Below are 21,535 nucleotides of genomic sequence, written 5' to 3' on the forward strand. Positions count from 1 at the left end.
AAATGCATGCAACTCTTACTTTGTGTTGCTGGAAAGACGTTGGGGAGTAGGGGAAAAAGGGGTTGAATTCCCAGAAGCTTAGATCACACAGATTTTGTTGAAATTGTTCCTGTTTGCATCGCAACCGGGCCATGTAGATATCGCAAAGCAGCATTGGGTTTTGAAGGAAAACACTGAAGTCAGTCATAGCGTAGCGAAACAGACCTTGAACACGGGCCTGACACCCAGCTTGTTGTATGAGTGTTCACCGATCAGTCTCATATGACGATAATCTGTCATGTGTTCTGAGGAGCAAGGGCCTCCAAACCCATAGTCAGATGGAAGCTGGACACGTCATTCCTTTCATTCATATCATAGCTGAAGTTTTTAATACTCTGATGAATGTATAAAATCCCTGTTCAGAACATAAACAGACAGTTACATTTCATTTCTAATTACTTCACTTAGAAAAGTGCTTCTGGGGGGCAGTGATTTCATGATGGGCGATTGATCACTGTGGTAGTATAGGAAGTGAGTAATTACTTAAACTCAGCTTTTTATGGGTCTTTTAATGATAGTGCAAAATTTCTGAGCTTGAAGATACGTACACACAATCGATACATAATTATACTAAATTTTTTTATTTAACATTTTATGGTTTCTTATTCTTCACATTTTTATGGAACAAACGACAGCTTAAAAGGGAAGATTTGTGATCCAGGTGAGATGTTGGCGGGATTAAAGGTCCTTTTTTCTTTTGCGACATGCTGAGGCTCCAAACTAACTTCTAGAACTCTCTGTGTGTGAATGACGAGACCTTCCGGCTTTGAGCTATGAAGGCGATTCAGTAAGCAGTCAGTGAAGGGCTTGCCACGCCAGCCAAGAGGACCTGAGGCCAGATCCCCCAAAGCCACTGAGTCAGTAAGCACTTGTGACCCCACTGCTGGAGGCAGAAACAGGAGTATTAAGACAAGATAAAGAAAGGCTGTTTTCATTCAGAGAGACTCATCCTCTGTACGTGCTAGCGTGTGTTTCTCCAGTGCTCCTCCAAAGGCATGCGTGCTGGAGGTCTGGTCATACTGGGCTGGAGAGATGGCTCAGTCAGTGCAGTGCTCGCTTTGCAAGCATGAGGACCCAAGTTCAGTCATCAGAACTCAGATAAGAAAGCTGCACAGCACACGATGGCACATGTCTATATTCCCATCACTAATGGGTGGAAACTCATGGACTCTCAGGGACTCACTGGCTAGCCAACCTAGTAAAATCAGTGAGCTCCAGGCTAAGTGACAACCATGTTTCGGGAACCAAGAGGAGAGGTTGAAGAAGACAGCCACGGTTGTACTTTGGGCTCCACATGCATTCACACGCCTGTGCATCTCCACACAGCAACATGTACACACAATACATTCCATCTTTACATGCCTGTGTTTCTGCAAACGAATGAAGAGGCACGTGGAGTCACCCAGACAGAGCCCTGTTAGCCAACCAGAGGGAAGAATCACTGGATTGGAAGGACTGACATTTGGTGTAGATCTTCATAGTCAAGGAGAGCCATGAGCTTACTTCGGTCTGGCTTTCCAGCTTTGATGAAGAATGGCACATGACTCAGTGGTTAAGAGCATTTCTGCTTTTATCCAAGACTGGAGCTCAGTTCCCAGAATCTACATCCCATAGTTCACAAGGTCCTATGGCTCCAGCTCCGAGGGATCTGACAATCTCTTCTGACCTCTGTACACTTGAGTATACCCACCCTCACACATAGACACACACAGAGACACAGATCTATAGACAAACACACACACGTGTTAAAAATAATAAAATAATGACTGAAGACACCAATGCTTGTAGCTCAGAAAGGAGAGTGCTTATATATGTATCCCAAATGCTCCGAAACCTTCATGGATTCCATGGCAAGCTGCTTGGGTCACTTGAGTTCTCTGTGCTTAATTGAGATTCTGTAAAGTCAGACTGACAGCATGCTTGCATCTCCAGCCCACACGATGCTTAAGGAAGGTGCTTAGTGTAAAATAGTTTGCTCAGTGTGTGCTGTGTTATGAGCCCTGCATAGATGTTTGCCCCTGTTAAAGGAGGTTGTGAGTGACCCTGGGTAGATGGCTTTATTGGTGACTTTCTAGTCCCGTCTCCTTCCTAGCATCAGGATGGCTCCAGCTTTAGCAGCTAGCTTAAAGAATTTGGTAGGATCCCTCTTAACAAGATGCAAATGGCAATAGAAACTGTCTTCTGTACCCTTGAATAGGAAGGGCATCTTTATTCATTTTGTTTTTGAGACATGATGTGTAGCCTGAGCTATCCTTCTACTACCTATACAGCCATGGTTACCCTTGAACTCCTGATCTCTCTGCCTCTACCTCCCCAGAGCTAGGATTAAAGGCAGTGTACAACCATACCCACTTTACTGTGTGCTGGGGCTTTAACCCAGGGGTTTGCGCACGGTGAGCAATTACTTTAACTGAGATTACTCTGAGACATCTCCTCAGCCCCATTCATAACTTTTGCAAATGGTTTCTGGCAAGTCATGTAGTGATCTCCATATTAAGAGAACATGCACTCCTGTCTTAAGATAGCAGCAACCTCAGGAAACTGACAGTTCTAATTGGGGGAACAGCTTGCTAATGGAATTTAGTCTTCATGCCCGAGGGAAGTGATCCTTTTTTATGTCTACATAATGTGGAGGGGTAGAAAGAGCACACACCCAGGTAGCCTATCTGAATCAACAAGCTCCAGGTGCCAATAAGAGACCCTGTTTCAAAATATAATGTAGATGGCACTGTGAAACCAGACCAGACCTTTGACCTGAACAGACACATGCACCAGACATGGGAATTTGCATATCCCCACATACAAACAGATAAGAAAGTAAGTAAGTAAGTAAACAAATGAACAGGGACAAAAAGGTTCTGGAAGGTATTTGTAACCAGACTGATCTGCAGTATGCTGGTGAACAATGGTCTTGTTGGCTCTTGGTATGTCCTCCAATGCGGTTGTGGGAAACATTGACAGACCATGGAAGGGGGCTGGATTTCCTCATTCCCAGCAGGCTGTAACAGTAACTAGGCGGTTACTAAGGTGACAGCCTGGTTTATGTGTAGAAATAGATGGCCGTCGAGTGTTTCTGCATGATTTTACCTCCATACTCTGCCTTTTGAAGCCCAGCAATGCTCTAGGTTGGCCCCATCATGGAGAAAGCAGCAACCATTAACTGGTCCCTGGTGATATATTTAGAACCAAGAGCAGAGCTTTCGACTCAGCACTGAGGGACTCCAAGTGATGAGAATTCAACCTCTCCACACTTAAGACTCTTGGATTTATCTGAAAAAGGTGAGGGGAGGAGGTACCTAAACATCTAACATTCCTGCATCTTTTGTTTTGTTTTTCCAAGAACAAAAGTTGATTTTCTTCTTCCACCATTGATTCCATGGAACAAATTCAAATCTGTGGCTTGTGTGGCAAGCACTTTAACATGCTAAACCATGTCCCTGGCCTGGATTTTATAGTTTTAATTATTCTAAATGAAAAGTTACAAGGGGTCCCATTCCTTGTTAATAGAAGTTATGCTTTTGAAACCAGAAATTTGCATAAAACAAACCAACAAACAGTCTTTAGGCAGTTGATGTCAGGGACTCCAACTCTGTAGTTACAGCTGATGCAAAGTTCTCAGCCCACAACCTCTTCATCTCGGCTGTGCCGTCAACTTAAATGCTCTTGCTCTTATACTCTGGGCAGGTTATTTAGACTCCTGCATCTGGCCACCCATCAATGGACATAGTCCTCTCTTGCAGGATGAGGAATAGAGAAAAAGAATTCCTCAGAAATGCCAAGATCCAGGATGTATGGGTTCATATTCTGCCTATAATATTATCATTAACTCCAAAATCCTAAAAAAGTTTAAATACAGGAGAATTATTTTTCTTTAATTCCAAAATGCCAGCAAAGATCCATGGCATAAAAAGTGCCTGTAAGACTGTTGTCTCGGGGAGAAAACTCATTACTTTATGAGATCAAGGGGCTGAGGATATGGCTCAGTTGAGAAAGCTCCATGCTCATGCAGGGTTGAGATTCCTTATTTGGATACGTAGACCCCATATCTGTAATCTCATGTAGAGAAGCAGGGAAATGAAGATATCTTGACTCACTGGCCAGCCAGGGCAGGAAAGCAGTGAGCTCCAAGGCAGTAAGAGACCCTGTCTTAAAACAGTAGGATAGAGCAATTGAGGAAGAAATCCAATACTGCTCTTTGCCTTTGTAACATGCATGCATTACACTACACCAGGAACCTCTCTGTCTCTGTCCCCATCTCCTTTCTGTCTCTGTTTCTCTGTTTCTCTCTCTCTCTCTCTCTCTCTCTCTCTCTCTCTCTGTAAATAAGTAAAAATTGCTGCTTGGTAGAACTGACTCCACAGAAAGCTTTGAGGCTGATTTTTTTTGACTCAAGTAATCCTATGTGCTAATTCATTTTTTTATTCTTAAAAATTTCCACCTCCTCTCCTCCTCCCATTTACCTCCCCCCCCTCCAGACCTAAGAGAAGTCAGGGAACCCTGCCCTATGGGAAGTCCATGGCCCTCCCCCTTCCATCCAGGTCTAGGAAGGTGTGCATCCAAACAGACTAGGATCCCCAAAAGCCAGTACATGCAGTAGGATCAAAACCCAGTGCCATTATCATTGGCTTCTCAGTCAGCCCTCATTGTCAGCCACATTCAGAGAGTCCGGTTTGATCACATGCTCGTTCAGTCCCAGTCCAGCTGGCCTTGGTGAGCCCCCATTAAATCAGTCACATTATCTCAGTGGGTGGATGCACTCCTCATGGTCCTGACTTCCTTGCTCATCTTCTCCCTCCTTCTGCTCTTCATCTGGACCTTGGAAGCTCAGTTCAGTGGTCCAATGAGGGTCTCTGTCTCTATCTCTATTCATTGCCAGATGAAGGTTCTATGGTGATATTCAAGATAATTATGAGTGTGGTTATGGGAGAAGGCCAGTTCAGGTACCCTCTCCTCTGCTGCCCAAGGAGCTAGCTGGGGACATTCTCTTGGACACCTGAAATCCCCTCTAGAGCCAAGTCTCTCACCAACCCTAAAAGGGCTCCCTTAATTATCTTCTTCCCTGCTCCCATATCCACACTTTCTCCAACTCCTGCTGCAGGGGCTTCATTGTTCCACAGGACCCTGGACCCTGCCTCCCTCAAGCCTGCCCTATTGTCTGCAAGGTCCTATGTGCTACATTCTTGTTTCTTTAACTGGATTCTGCTTAACTGGATCCATTAGGTAGATGGATTCTGATTCATCAGCACTTTCCATATTTATTTAGTCTGAGATGTTGTATTTTGGGCCTTGATGATATATTTAAGGTGATTTCTTCCCCACAGTGAAGCCCCGATGAATTAGAGAATAATACAGGAGAAAATGTTACATCGAGTACATATATCAGAGCACTTGAGTCCAAAGCTTAGGGACAATTGAGATAGTCCCATCTAATGGAAGGTTTACGTGAGGGGGCTCTGAAGTGACCCCAGGACACCGTTTGCTCTGTCAGCTGCTATCTCCTTTCTTGATTCTTTGAAGAGGACAGTGTTGGGCAAGGGTCGCACAGGCTCCACAGGAGAGCTACCCAGGAGGGAACTGGGGAATGGCTGGAGGCTGTAAAGAAAAGCAGACTCCAGCAGCAGGAAAGGCTTTCACAAACAGCCCAGCAGGCCTCAGGCACTGTCCTGACACCCAGGGACCCATAGTCATTGTGGCAGAAAGTCAATGTGGCCACTTCCCTGCCACAGCTTGTCATTTCCTGTGTGGGGATGAAGCATGCTCCCCTATCAGGGGAGTTGCGGATACCGGATACCGGCAGGCCCTCTTGTCTGGCAGCTCCTCACCCTTTAATGGGCATCTCAGGTAACATCAACCTGGCGCACAACTTCTGTTGCTAAGATTCAGCCTCTTAAAGCCTGTCCTGGGTTGGCTGTTTATGCACTTAAGTGGAGCAGCAAGACCCAAGCTGCCCCTGAGATTTAGCGCTGGCCGCAGTAATTGCTTTCTTTCCTTTCCTGGACGGTGATGCATCTACCTCAGTGGGCCAGTGCACGCTGCCTCTCAGCAAGAAGGGGAGCAACAGCGGGAAAGCGCTGGAGGAAAGAGAAAATGTCAAAGGGCTCCTGGCTGGAAATCGCGTTTCACAGGTGCCATTAAGCGCTGTCAGAAAGGAAGATGAAAATGCTAATTGACAGATTTAGTTATGTTTTATTGTCTTCTGGTGGCTGAGTAAGTCATCAGACGGTGCCATTTAATCATTAATGGAGAACTTGGGAGGGACCCGCCTGTTGTTTGCTATTCATCGTTCACACTTCTGCCAGGGTGTCTTAAACTATCAGATCCTGCCAGCACAAAAAGGACAAAAGACTATAAATATTTGTATGCAGCCTAAGAACTGATACAAGTCTTAATTGACACAGCACAATTATACACAATAATAGTGTAAAAATTCTGCCTCTGTCAAGGATAATTGTATCTATTATTCTTTTCTTCTTCTTTTATTGAGACAGGGACTCTTTTTAATCCCTGGTTGGCTCTGAACTTTCTGCGTAGTCAAGGATGACCGTCAATGTCCATCTGGGGCTCCGTTTCTCAAGAGCAGATATTACAGATATGATGAGCCCCGAATCTGGCTTTAGGATATCTGTTATTTTTTTATGTACACACATATATACAGGCACACACATACACACACACACACTCACAATACACTTGCATGTACCCAGATTTACCTAGAGATTACCACACTCTAAGAGTGACAGCACAATGCCTGGCTGATGTATGTGCATATGAACACATGTGCATGCCTGAGCATAAAATGAAATAAAAGTGAATAGAAAAAAGAAATAAGAAGGATAGGAACACGATTAGTTCCAGGTTTGGGCACCAAATGAAGAAAAAAAAAAGAAATAAAAAGGGAAAGGAAACATGAGTGTTCCTAGGTATGGCGGATGAGAAAGTTTACTGTAGATACATGGGAGAGAATAGCCAGAGGCAGGGACATCTGGAGAGTCCAGAATGCTCAAGACCTTGGGCCATGTCTTGGAGGAAAAGGTACAAGAAAAGGAAGAAGAAAGAGGGAAACCAGGTGCAGCAGCCAAGAGGCCCAGAAGTGCAAAAAGCTGTAACCACAATGTCTGATTTCTATAGGGAAGTGCAGCCCAGCCCCTGGGCTGGAGAAGTCCAAAGTAAGGGACTAGGTGTGCCAGCCAGGAGGGCCCTGTAACAGATGGGGAATGAGGGATGCAGGGAGAACCTGGAGGTCAGTGTCCCCTTTGAGTGTTAAACAGACACCTCAATGTTTGTTCTAAGTTTGAAACCTAACTATGTGAACTGTGACTTTGTGCTCAAGACCTCAGGCTGCAGTTACTAATGAGTGGTACAGAAAGTCATTCATCAAGTGATCAATAATTAAGAGGCTTGCACACTGCTCTTCTCTTTTTGTTCATGTGTGCATGTATTTGTGCATGTGTGTGCATAGGTATGCATGTGTGTGTGTTTGTGTGTGTGGCGTCGAAGTCAACATCAAGCGTCATGTTCAATGTCTTCAATCACTCATATCTTATATATATTTAACTTTTATAACATTATTTTATGTGTGTATATGTATGTGTACATACACACCCACTCACATGCACACACACAGGTGCTCATAAAGATCAGAGGACAATTTCTGTCTTTTCACCATAGGTCAAAGGGATTAAACTCTGGTTGACAGGCTTGGTGGCAAGTGCCTTTACCCATTGAGCCATCCATTTTGTCCGAGGCAGGGCTTCTCATTGAACTTGGAACTCACTTATTTGTTGAGACTGGAAGACCAGAGAGGCTCAAGGATCTTCCCAGTAATCTACACCTAAGATACGAACATGTAGCACTATGTCAGGCTGCCTCCCTCCCTCCCTCCCTCCCTCCTTCCCAACCTCCCTCCCTCCCTCTTTCCCTTCCTCCCTCCCTCTTTCCTTCCTTCTTCACTTCATCCTTTTCCCTCTCCTTTCACTCCTCCTTCCCCCTTTCCTTCCCCCTCCTCTTTTTTATCTTCCCTGGGTTCTGTAGGCTAGAACTCGGGTCCTCATGCTTGTACAGAAACATTTCACTAAGTGATCCATCTCCACAGTCCCCTTTGGCGGAGAAAGAATGCATGATTGATACTCTCGGATACAGGAAACATTTAACAGAGACTCTAAATTTAATCAAATTCCTTTTTATTGCCTCCTCCTTTGTAACACGAGGCTCACAGTTACCCCAGGGTATTTCCACATACAGACCGTATTTCATCATTTGTCCTTGGATTATGGATCTCAGAAGGGAATAAAATTCTCATGCTAGAAGATTCACTGCGAGTTGTTCTTCCCTTGGAAGTCCCTGGCACTTAATGTTATCTCAGAACTGTTCATACGGGGCCCAAATGTCAGCTCATTAAAATGAGATTGGAGCCCAGGTATGTTGTCTGCCCTTCAGATAATGTTTATATACATATCTGTCACTGGTAGATGAATCTGTGGACCTCCCCAGATGAATTAGTACCTTTCATTCCTTGTTACCAGCACACTATAATTGAGTTCACTCTCTGATTTCCCATGTCTCCATTATGTGTTCATCATTTAAAACTTTTAAACATTTAACCCCTTAACTGCCAGAGTTTGTCAGCGACGAGCCAGGCCTTGAAGACTCTGGGAATTGTATCTGTGGCAGGAAAAGGTCTAAAATATCCCCTTCAAACTATAGTTCTGCATGCATAGGGAATTTCAAGTGTTTCTTTTTTTCTCTTAAAATATATTGTAGAGGTAGCTCAGTGGGTAAGCACAGTTTCTGGAGGGATCTCAGTTCAAATCCCCACTTCCCCTGTATAAAACTAGACAAGGTAAAGCAGCCCTTTAACCCCAGAGCCAGGGGTGGGGGCAGACAGCAGGACGCCTAGAGCTTGCTGGCTGTTAGCCTAGCTCCAGGTTCAGTGAAAGAACTTGTGTCAAGGAAGTAAGACAGAGAGCAGCAGAGCAGGACAGCTGACATTGTCCTCTGGCCTCTGCAGGATACATATACACAGGCACATGCAACCCCCAACATATATACATACATATGTCACATACATAAACACACGAAATACAAATAAGTTATATTGCCTTAAGTGCCTTGATTTACACAGGAGTTCAGCTGATCTGCTGACCCCTGGCCAGTTGTACCTTGTGCTTCTGCTGTTTCCTTTAGTCCCTCCTCTCTGTTATCTCCCTGAAACTGACATCAGCGAGCTTGGGTAGAGAATAGTACATGCAATTCACAACATGTCCTGGAAATCAACATGACAAGATGATCATAGTCTCAAGGGCAGTGGGAGGTGGCATGAGGCAGATGGAAGGAATATAGCCTTAAAGGAAATGGGACACTTTAGGTCTGGTTCTACCAATCGGGCCACCTTGCACCACATGTCTTTAGGTGGGATTTATTATATGCTATCTAATCTGTATATATGTTATGTGTATATGTGTAGTTTGTATATATCTCTCTATACTATAGACACATTAAATCTATGTATGTTGTATACAGTCTACCCATGTAATAATATATAAAATCTATGTGTTAAATCTACATATAAAATCTATTCATAAATACAAAATATGTTATAGACAAATATAAATCTGTATCTTTTATAAACATAAAACTATGTTTATAAAACATATACACTTATAAAAATCTATATTCTTTATAAAATCTATACATGCTATGTACACATATAAATATATTTTATATTCATGTGTAAAATCCTTGACATACATATCTAATATCTATGTGTATTATACAATATATAATATGTATATGTGCTATAGAAATATATATATATAGTGTGTGTGTGTGTGAGTGTAATCTGTAACCTGTGTGCCCTTACCTTTATAAACTTGTGTTTGGATCTCTCCTTTCTCAAAGGTGGCTGTGTACAACTGAACACCCGCAGCTTCAGTTCCCTTTCCCTGGCCCTTCTCCTCGCTGTGCGGCTAGGAAAGAGACTTGCCTGTTAAAGCTGTGGGTCTGCAGGCGAAGAGGAAGCTGGCCTGTGTCCCTTTCTTCCTGTCTCCAGGGGATGTAGAGATGGACTGGGTCAGTGCAGTTAGCACAGACCAGCTGCTCGGGCAGCTCACAGAGCCACTGCTGAAGGAATGGGTGTCCAGTGTGGACGTGGAGAACATGCTTTGACACGCATTTTCCCATTTTGGTTCCTTGAGTAGAAGCTCTGCAACTCTGTAGGAAGTTCTCTTCTGTTTGGCCAAATTTAGGCCAATTCAGTGGAGGCTTTAGTGGAAAACCTGGGAACTTTCCCCTCCGGTTTGATCCCCTTGCCTTAGCCTCAGACGCGGGAGAATCAGCGGGGCTAAGGTTTTCCAGTTTTTATGTCTGCTCAGGGTGACTCAGCTGTCTGTGAAAAGTACTTCTGTGTATGGGTTCTGAAGCAGAGAATCCTGCCTTTAAAATATTGGTTGTCTAAATCCAAGCAAATGCTTTGGAAAGGTTTCCTCAGTGACCATGAGAGAAAAACAGGCTTCAAGAAATTAAGATGCTGTCCAGCCTTCAGCTTTCTCAAAGAGGGTAGCCTTAGCTCTTTCCCAGAGCTGTCCCTAAGGGGGATTATCTCTTTGTGCAGCCAGCGTCTCTTGCACCTCCTCGACTTCCGGTTTGAAGAATGTCGCTCCTTAAAACTGCCTTTTCCAGGTTTATCTGCCTTGTAGTTTGGAAGCCACCTGGGCATAAAAAGTGTAAGCAAGTACTAGAATGTTTAAAGATTAAGCCAGGAACTCCTTTGAGAGTTGTGACTTTATCTCTCTGTGTCTTGGACTCAGAAGCTAGGCTCAGAAAAGCATTGGGGAGTGATTGACGGTTGACTGATTAAATGGGTTCGTACAACCGGAACCCTTGAAACATGTCACTGGTACAGTGACTGGTAGTTGCCCATGCCCCTTTAGATAGCCCTTTACCCATGAGCATGTGAGCAGTGAGAATGAATACAGATGTGAAATATGCAGTTGGAAAGGGAATTGGTTGTGAAGAAGAAGGGATCAGTGGAAGAGAGAGAGAGAGAGAGAGAGAGAGAGAGAGAGAGAGTGTCATGGAGTAGATATGATGAAATGTATTATATACATGTATGAAATGTCATGAGGAAGCCCATTATTATATACAGCTAATACATGCTAATAAAAAGTAAGGAACGCCCCCAAATAAATAAATAGATGTTATTTACAGATGGTCTAAATGTTAAGAATATTAAATCTTTCTTTTTGTGTTTAAACTCCTAGAGGAGTTTGACGTGCTTTTAGCTTAGTGGTTCTGAAAATGAGTCCCTGTGTAATAGACTGAGCATCCTGGTCCCCTAGGGATTTGTCAGAATGCAAATACTCATGTCTCTCTTCCCAGCACTGAATCAGGGCTCTGGGGGCAACGTGCTGTCTGTTGCAACAAGCCTTCCGGGTGATTCCTGGGACTTACTGTCTAAGGCACTCCAAAATATGATCTGGACTGTCTTCCTTGTCCTAAGAGGAAGTAGCAGAGCTCTGAGGCTAAAGGCCATCCTAGGTAGAGCATATCCCAGGACAGACTCTCAGAAGCAGTTTGTGTGAGAATCTCCCGAGTGAGCATTGAACACCGTGGGAAAGGTAAGCTTTCACCTTTGGTTGGGGGGACTTGAAAGACTTGCCTTTTTTTTTTTTTTTTTGCTAACTACCCTGTCTGATCTTGTCACCGGAAGTCAGGTTTCCGTCTGTAGAAGTGAGATGGAAACTCATTTCAGTGGCATGCAGGCAGCACAGTTCCTGGTGGAGGATTGACAATGTTTTGTGCAATGTAACCTACACAGTGTCTTTCTCTGAACTCCTTCCTAAAACAGCCTCGTCTTTCCTGGACCAGGGTATGAGTGGCAGCTGGGATGCTGCTGTTGGGACAAATCTCTCTAAGCTGCTGGGGTGACATTTTCTAGCTACAGACTGGTGTCTTGGCCAGTATCTTTTACATACTATACTAAAAATTTCACCAACTTAACCACGACTGTATTTAAAGTTTAGAAGGACTGTGTTTAATCCCACCTCTTGACTTTTCTCTTAATCTTCATATATAAAATGGGCTTTACAGAAATCAGGGCTTAAGGGCTACTATAATACTCATTTTACAGATTGACTTATGAGATATAGTAGTAGATTTCTATTGTTTTGCAGAATTATTAGACACAGGCAAAGTATAGGACAACCATTTGTGTATGTGTGTGTGTGTTGAATCAATTGTAAAAACACAATACTTTAAAGCTAATTATTTTTAATATTGGTCATAGATGAGGTATAACATCGAGAAGGTAGTAACTGGTGGAGGGAAGGTAAATGCTTACTTTGGAATTGGGACTTGTTCTAGAATTCCTTTTTAGTTGAAATGGGATAATGATAAGAGCCAAACATGATGTCTTTGTCCAGGGCTGTACTGAACTTGAAATAGAACAACAATACAGTCAAGGAGAACTGAGAGCCAGCTGGACAGGAAACTAGGTGTTTCCATGTGTGGACAGCAGGCTCTGTTGTGTATCCCTGGCCCCAGCTCCTTTTTAGTTTTGCTAAGTGTTCCCACCCTGTCAACCATATTTTCCTTGTAAGATATTGGTGTAGCATTCAGATACCATGTTTTCTCTCAACCTCAGTAGAGCTTTGAGTTCTTCATTTGCGAAAAACATGTCTCTAAAAACATCTGTCTTTCTGTACTTGATGCTCACATAGAGCTGAAATACAACCCTGGATTCTCGAGCAACAGTATGTTGCTCAGCACCCCTTGGGCCTTTAAGACAACAGGACTGTTCAAAAAGTACACGGTGTACATCCCAGCCTGTGTTACCACTGCCTGTCATTCATAGCTGCCATGGAACAGAGACAAGAAGGGAGTCTTTAAAACTGCCTTATTCAGAGAGCTGGCAATCTGAGCAAACAGGATTAACATTGCCCAGACCTGTCTTCCATCTCCTCTCAAACCAGAAGATCCTGTGGGGGGAGCTGGGCTGATTCTGGAACTCTGGCAAGGTGGCCAGCAAGTACCCGAGACTTGCTATGGCTGTCCTCATCCCTCACGCTTTTCTCCTTCCCTGGATGTCTAGGCTCAGGCACTTCTTGAAACACTGAGTCTAGTCAGCGGCTTCTGGCACCAACCTTGTTCTCCTCTGGGGCCTGGGAGGGGATAGGTCAGAACAGAGCAAGCATTAGCAGCGAGCCTGTGCAGAGCCAGAGATGATGTGTACGTGCTGATTTCCTTTTGCAGGACAGAGCATGAGGCACCTCCGTTAGACAGAACGCAAAGTGTCTATCACGTCCGCAAAACTGCAGCCTGCACAGTATCCTTGTGCGTGGGCAGGTGTAAACTGGCTGTAACCAAGCTTCACTTGGCTGAAGGGCTGTCCCATTGAAACCCTGAGAACTGAGCTCAAGAAGTGAGGGGGAGTATGTCTAGGAGGTAAACGGTCCTGTGGGGAGCTTGGAGTGTCTGTGGAGCCTTCTGAGCGAATCCTAGGCTGACAGCAACTCCTTCATTCTGTACCTCTGCCTGGGATCGATGACTGGGCTTCTGGAGAGGAATTAATGGGTGAAGGAGGAGCAAAACCGTCCACTGGCCTTAGGCCTACTCAGTGGCATGCGAGTTTACAGCTCTGCTAACTGCTACAGCTACTGCTTCAGCCAGTTTGCCCAGGTTTGTGAGCCCTGGGAGATTCATGCTCCCAGTCTTGAACAAACAAGGAAGGCTTCCAGTTCAAGTGGCCAGGAGGCAGCAGGGCCTATTTCCTGTATGCCCGAGACAGAGTAAGAAGCAAACACAGCCTTTAGAGATTTAGAGATAGAAGAAAGGAAAAGTACTAGTCCAGGTGGCCCCATGTAGTCTTATCTCAGATCCTGTATGTCTGTCCTTCTTCCTCCTGGCTCATAGTGAACACAAACTTAGGCCACACACAACTGTAGCTGTTGCTTGTTTTGTATTATTTTAATTAAGCATATATATATATATATATATATATATATATATATATATATCCTAATGCAAGGGAGCAATTTCCCATATCCTGTCCTAAAAACCCAAGATTTTAAAAAAGAAACCTTGCCTGATTTGTTACTGAATTAGTACCGGAAATGCTAGGAGTTATCTGTAGCCTCAAATGGGTTGTGACTCTTAGGGGACGATGGGTGGTTTGGGCACAGCGAATGAAGGGCTACAGTAACTGTGGATGTTTAGTGCAAACAAAATCACCTGATGTGCTAGCTAAGGGCCGTTTATATCCAGAGATAGGGATGAGGGAGGGTAGCTCTAAGATGTCTTCTGGGGCGGCAGTTGAGCAGGCCTGCAGAGCACACTGGGAAACCTGCCGAGGCTGATGCTGACAATCAGAAGAATGTGATTAGCTGAGGCTGGGGTACTATTTTCATCAGGCCTCAGACTAGAGAAGGCAAGCAAGAGGCCAGATGGTGGGAAGGATGAACCCATCTTCTCCAGCACCATTCTCCTTCCGGGGAAGGCTGGACACCCAGATGAGGGCTCTAGAAACAAGATCTCCCTCTGAACTGAAAGTGTGTGCTACAGCGTTTCCACCTCAGCTCCCCAACAGGAGAGAGTCCAGATTCCTACCACCGTGTTCTATCACAAACTTAATACATTTTGTCCTTCAACAGATAAGAAACTCCTTTCTTTCGGAGTCTGAGAGGTGTCTCACCATCAGAGCAAATGGCTTTCTAATTACCTTTCAAACAGGGGAGCAGGGCTATTTACTTCTGGTGGCATCGGCCCTCCAGGGAACCGCCAATAAAAGCTCTTTTTAATCAGAGGAGTGTAATCACTTCAGACCACAAGACACTTGGGGCTCTTGGAAGGATAATCTCAAATTGCTCCACATATAACAAGCTGCAGAGCTCAGGGCAGAAGATGCTGGGAGCTGAACCTGTTTACCTTTGGTCTCTTGATAAAGAGAAATGCTTGGTACTAAGCTTCCATGTAGCATGGGGAGGAAATGCAGGGTGATGGTGTGTTAGCCGAGCATTTACACGACATGGGCATATGAGGTTTAATGAAGCCAGTGTCACCTGGATCATCCTCTAAAACCACAGGAGGCTTAATGGCTCCCTTTCTGGAGAAGAGTGGGTCTGAATAAAACTCTGAGAATTCACATTTTTACTGAGTTTACCAGTGATGTTTATCTGTATTGTGAGCCCTTTCTCCTGTAAGAAACCACGCTAGGATGATGGGCATTTGATTCTCCTGGAAGCTATCTGATCCTCATCCTAGGATGTCAACCAAGGCTCAGGCTGGCACTCAGGAAGCCAAGCAGAAGGAGAAAACATTCTAATTTCAGAGGCATGGCCAGACTCCACAGCTGCCTTTTTCGTTGACAGAGCTGGTTGAGCCTGTATGTTAGAATGAAGACCTGCTCTGCAGAAATGGTACCCAGCTCTTCCTCTGGGGAGAGAACTTTCTCTGCCTCCCCCAACCATCCCATTTTTGGTACTCACTTGCATTGTCAGAGATCTGGTAGCCAATACTGATGTCAGCCAAAAGGAGACACTCCATGGGGCATGTCTGTGAGGGAGTTTGGGGATATTGAACTGTAATAAAACATCTGCAAATGATTGATTCTGGTGCTCTCTCCTTGCCATTCATCTTGGAGAGGACAGTGATGAGTACTGAGGATAGTGATGGACCAGTCCCTGTTCTACAAACTGTGATCTGCAGAGAATGATCCTCAGAACAGCAGACTATCTAGGTATCTCCTAGAGAATGTTAGAGGTACAGTCTCGCTGGCTCCAGTCATACCGAATCCAATTCTGGGGCTGTACGAGGCAATCTATGTTAGCCCTTAGAATAAATGAGAATCCGTAATAATAGCAATTCAATACTATCCTCCCTAGGGGGCGCTGTAGCCCAGACCTTGTGTGGGAGTCTCTAAAAAATACCTTTAGACTGGAACAATGAATATCACTCTTAGCTACTACCCCCTGGTATCAAGTTTTATTCTAGACACTGGGTTTGCGAAGAGTTTATATCTACCTGTATTTAGGAAAGAAGTCTAGCTTCATCATGGGAGAGAAAATTAGAACATAACTGGGTATTTTTTGAAGGACGGTGATAATAATAAGGGTCATGGTCAGTGGTAGTGAGGGAAAGGGCATTTTGTGATCCAATGCTCAGGTGAACAGGATGTCCGTGACACCACAGTGCAGCCATGAAATAGCCCTGCCGCTCATTTCCTGCCTGTTGTGATGTACTGTTGGTATTTAGATTTGTCCTTGAGCTTTCTATGGACAAATTATCCCCTGTGGAGTGGCTGGTGACCCAAAGTAGGCTTTCCAATTACACGGAGCTCTGTAGTGCTTCCCATCAAGACAGGAATGGAGGTTTGATGAGGACTCTGGTAGCTGCGCCATTTATTTCATTCCGGTGCCTTTTTTTTTTTTTGTACGCACAGTCCACTGGCGTGCTGAGAAATGACATGCTACTGGCTTGCAAAGCTCATTCATACCCTCATTCGTTTATTTAATCCCCTCTGAGTGATTGATGTTCTGGGTGATGGTGGATATTGGCGTGTACGGAAATGAGGGCCTGAACTTTGAAGAGTTGGAAGTACAGACAGGGGGGACCTGTTCAGGGCTATGGGTTCACACTTTAGCAAAAGAGGAGCTAGAGGTGAACCCTGCTTCTGATAAAGGGCGAGAACTGGGAACAAAAAAGGCTTACTGTCTCAGAGAGAGGGCAGAGTCTTCCAGAGATATCAAGAGTGAGAGAACCTGATATAAAATGTCAGGGGCAGCAGAAAGTAGCCTTGAGAACAAGGGGGCAGCGTGAGAGCCCTTTGTGCGGAACTCCTCAGCGGCTTGACTAGAGAGACTGCTGTGAGGGGCTTGCAGCAGCAGCGAGTTTCTGACCGCTTGGATGGGAAATACACCAGAGGCAGCGAACAGAAGGATAATGAAGGTGGAATTATTCACCAAAGCTGGGGTTCCTGAATTGATGAGTTTTTGGTGTTTCATACCCAAAGACCTCCTTGGAAGAATGTATACTGGCACGTATTTTAGTAAAGAGTGAGATACCTCTGGTGTGTGTGTTATGTATGTATATATAAATGGTTATGATATATGCATGTGTATATGAGTGTGTATGGTACATGCATGTGTATGCACATGTAATTTGTGCACGTGTGGAGGGTAGATATCTATGTTGTGTGCCTTCTGTCACGCTCCACCTTCTGTTATGAGACAGGGTCTCTTACTGAACCTGGCCCTGGCCATTTTGGCTCATGCGACTGGACCGCAAGCCCTCAGGATCCGCTTGTCTTCACCACCAGCACTGAGACTGCAGGAGTGCTCTGCCAGGCCTGGCTTCTACTGGAGTACTGTGCAGCAGGGCCCTGCCCCACTGAACCATCTCCCCAGCCCACAATTCCTCCCTCTTACCTTGCTGTGACTGTGCTCATCCGTGCACTCCCAAGACGGGGCTGTTTAGTATTTTACATTTGCTGTACAGCTGTACCTTCCCATTAGGATGACAAAATAATTTTGTTCAAGGGAAATATCTCTTGTTACAGTAGTTAGTCATTTCCTAAGTGTGGAAATTCTTGCATCTACCAAGTTTCCATTGCCTCCAACATCTGGCTTCTGTGTGGCTGCAGCTTTGCCTGGAGGTGGATTGGGAATTCCATTGGCAGGATTTCACAAACTCTGCAGCCGTAAATTATGCTAATTAAAAGAGAGAGATTGTGCGGGGAGCTCAGGCAGTTCTGCAAGCTTTAATAGACAGTTACCTTTTTAACTCCACTCCGAGGGAGCAACACCTAAGAGCTTCACATTCTTAGGATTCCATTCTAATGGTCCTCGCTCAGAACTAACCTGTCTCAGATAATGACAGGTTCCCTCAAATGCCGCAGATGGACAACCCCACGGCGCATGTCTCCGAACCTCTAATCCCTTCCAGTGTCTCACACTGATTGCTCCAAAATGTTTGAGTTAAGTGAAAGGCAAACTTCCTGAACTGCGTCTTTTAAATGATTCAAATTTGCATAAGTTTGAGCCACAGAACAGATGTCTCTTTAATGCTGTACCTTTGAAAGTTTTTAAAACCACATTATATAAATCCAACTTGCTGTAACACGATTCTTCTTGACTCCTTAATCCTTCCTTCAGCGAAATGTTTTCATCAGAACAGTGACAAGGACAAGGAGAAAGGAGGCTCATGGTCGGAGATTATGGCAGAGGAAATTGTTTCATTGAAGGATTTTTAATCTCGTCTGCTAAAACGGAATGACAGTTTCCTCTTTGTGGCCTGCGTTCTGAGTCTTCATTTTGACAGCTAATATTCAGCATGCCTCACTGTGTGCTGTGGAAACTGTAGAAAGAGAAACACACACAGAGAAAATCAAGTTCACTTGAGGTGTTGTCCTGTTCCACTCAGTTTTTTAAATCTCTCATTGATTTAAATGAGTTTTCTAATTGTCCCAAATACCTTGCCTCCCATTTTATTTAATGTGTCTCTGGTCTGCTTCAGTTTCAAGACACCCAGTGTTTTTGTTTCAGGACTCACCCTAAGTCACCTGAAAAAGTGCATCAACTCATTAGGCATATGACTCTTTGCCTGAGTACTTGGTACGGATTTGTAATGTCTTAAATAATACATTTTAGAGACTTATAGCACTGTGAAAATGCATTCTTTGTGCTAAAATGTGTTTGGAAAGATAGTGAAGTGTCTTCGGGTCTGGCTGGATAGATCCAGGGTCACAAGCTCAGGTCTGGAATCTTCTAGTGTCTTTAGTTCAACTCCTAGCTGCACCCCACTCTCCCATTAAGTGAATATCCCTATAGAAGTAATAGGTTACATATAATGTGCTTCAGAAAGAGAAATATCAGTATTAACAAAAGTTCCTGTATATTTCAAAATCCACAGAAATAAAACAGCAGGTTTTCTGACACCTTTAATGTTGAAATCTCTGTGAACGTTTCAGCGTCTGCCAGCTGTGGTGGAGAAGCAGCCATCTTTAGGTCAGCTCTTCAAACTGGAAAGGAAAACACCAGAGTGAATCAGTAGCACACAACATTTTACACACTACGTTTGCAAGTTAGCAATTGGAGCACTATCTTCTATGGACCATGTATTCAGAAATAACAAATTCAAAATTCTGATTTCACAGTCTATAGACTTTTCTATAGGGTTTTCATGTGAAAAATAAATTCTTCACTTTTCCAGATAGGTTGTTTTAAACCATAGGTTCAGTCACACAAATGTGTTTATATGCAATTTTAAAATAGTATGCAAAGTAATAGATTTGGAGGTTGGAGAGATGGCTCAGAGGTTAAGATGGATTTGAAGGCTGGAGAGATGGCACTTGCTCTGATAGAGGCCCTGAGTTTGGTACCCAGCATCCACATTAGGTGGCACAGAACTGTCTGCAACTCTAGTTTTAGGGGCTCTGTTGTTCTCTTCTGGCCCCTGTGGGCACTGCACTCACCTCCACATATTCCTGCACACACACACACACACACACACACACACACACACACACACAAGTAACAGATCTTTAAAATTATTAAAATACCAAAGTAATGGATTTCATTACATATGTCTCTTATAAATAGTTCTAATTTGCTCTCTTCCCACATCTTCCCATGCCCATGTCTCCCTCTTGCTGGTTTCCTTCCTCTCTGCAAGTTTGCTGTCATGACACATGTTCCCCGCCCTCTCTTTTCCCTTCCCTCTTCAGTTCTTTCCTTCCCCCTCCTGATCTTTTTTCTAGTTTAATCACACACACACTCACATACACACAGAGAAGTAAAATACCCCTAGAGTGAAAAAAGAGATAGAAGAAAATCTCCAGGAAACCCCTAGAAGGGAAAGACTTCACATGCTTATGGATTGACAGAATTAATCACATGAAAATGCCCTTTTACCAGAGTCATCCATAGATGCAATACAGCTCCCACCATAACTTCAACATCTAGAAAAGGCAATCTTAAAATTCAGATGAAGCACCCAAGCCCCTGACCAGCCAAAGTCATCTCCAGAAGTGGCAATGCTGGGTGTGTTATAACACTCAATCTGAAATTGTACTCCAGAGTCATGGGACAAAAGCAGCATGGCACTGGCAGAGACATGGAGACCAGTGGACAGTGGCAGAGAACCCAGAGCTAAACCCACACAGCTAAGGTCATGTGATTTTCAACAGATGTGTCCATCACATAAAGGACAAAAGACTGTCATCTGCATTACATCTTCATGGAACAGGATACGCCTTTCTTTTTAGCTGTTCTTAAATGCTAAAAAAGACTAAACTCGCACAGACATATTTACAAGTATATCTAAAAAGAAAAAGGTGTATAGATAAGAAAGTGGATGTATCCAAAGAATATGATACCCCCTGTAAAATATTCTATATAGTTTATTCCTACTTGAAAATGACTACCCCCCCTCCAGGAGACTGTAGAGATTACTCAGACGTTAAGAGCATTGGCTGTTCTTCCAAAGGTCCTAAGTTCAATTCCCAGCAACTACATGGTGCCTCACAACCATCTTTAATGAGATCTAGTGCCCTCCTCTGGTGTGCAGGCAGGACACTTATACATACTAAATAAATAAAATCTATAAAGAAAGAACGAAACTGACTACCCTAAGACCAGTAAATCCAAGGCCTCCACGTATACCTAATGTTTCTTCTAAGGGCATCAACATTGGCTTCCTCTGTTTTGCAGTAGAATACATGGACTCCTGTTAATAAGAATGAAATGTCAGCTGTTTGTAAGTCAGGGGAATTTCCCACTGACTCAGCAGACACCAAATTCACTTTGGGAGTTTGTTTATAAAAGCTGTCCCGTGAGTTAGAGAAGTAATATCATGTTCAAGTGACTATGTAGACTAAAGAAGTCTAGGTTTCCAAAATTGGGGAAAGGGATGAGCAGATTCTCTCATAGAAATGCATTGTTAGAACATAGTTACTATTGCAGTGAGTGTCCATCCGGATATGTGCACACATGAATGCCAGAACACAACCTCACCTATCTTTTTCAGGGCACCATCACTTTATTCTTTGAGACAGGATTTGCCATTGATCTAGACCTCACTGATTCTTGGTTGACCAACTAGAAGACCCAAAGAACTGTCTCCCTTTGCCCAGGGATTATAAACACATGTCACCACATCTGACTTTATTTTTTAAAACACAGGTTCTGAGGATTGAACTCAGGTCCTCATTGACCAAATAAAGCATTCCACAGTGATTTTGTTGACTGATGTTGTATTTCATATGGCAAACTGATGACATAAACTAGTGTTACCAAAACGAAAGCTTCCGTATTGTTTTGAAATTTTCATGTGTAATTTCCAGCAAATGGACATGAACCTGTAGTGAGTTTTTATCCCTCTTGATCTGTCTCTGCAGGAATACATGGACTCTAATAAGTGCATTGAGCACCTGCTGACGCAGCTCAGGGAGCAGCACCGGAGTCTCTGGCGGTGAGTTATTTCCCGCTCCTGTCTTTGTGGGTGGTTG

The 21,535-nt window shown here is 43.9% G+C and overlaps 1 protein-coding gene across 3 annotated transcripts in view; it reads left to right on the forward strand.

The window, feature by feature from the left end:
- Nckap5 (NCK associated protein 5) overlaps window positions 1-21,535 on the forward strand; it is an 820,785-nt gene that overhangs the window by 180,188 nt on the left and 619,062 nt on the right. For all 3 annotated transcript variants that reach the window (XM_050161478.1, XM_050161479.1, XM_050161480.1), the window contains one exon: window positions 21,425-21,498. In XM_050161478.1, coding sequence (XP_050017435.1) covers window positions 21,425-21,498 — 74 coding nt within the window. The remainder of the gene's footprint in view (window positions 1-21,424; window positions 21,499-21,535) is intronic.

The sequence above is a fragment of the Alexandromys fortis genome, unplaced genomic scaffold (genome assembly GCF_014885135.2).
Source record: "Alexandromys fortis isolate MF-2015 unplaced genomic scaffold, M_Fortis_MF-2015_v1.1 scaffold_109, whole genome shotgun sequence".
NCBI lineage: Eukaryota > Metazoa > Chordata > Mammalia > Rodentia > Cricetidae > Alexandromys > Alexandromys fortis.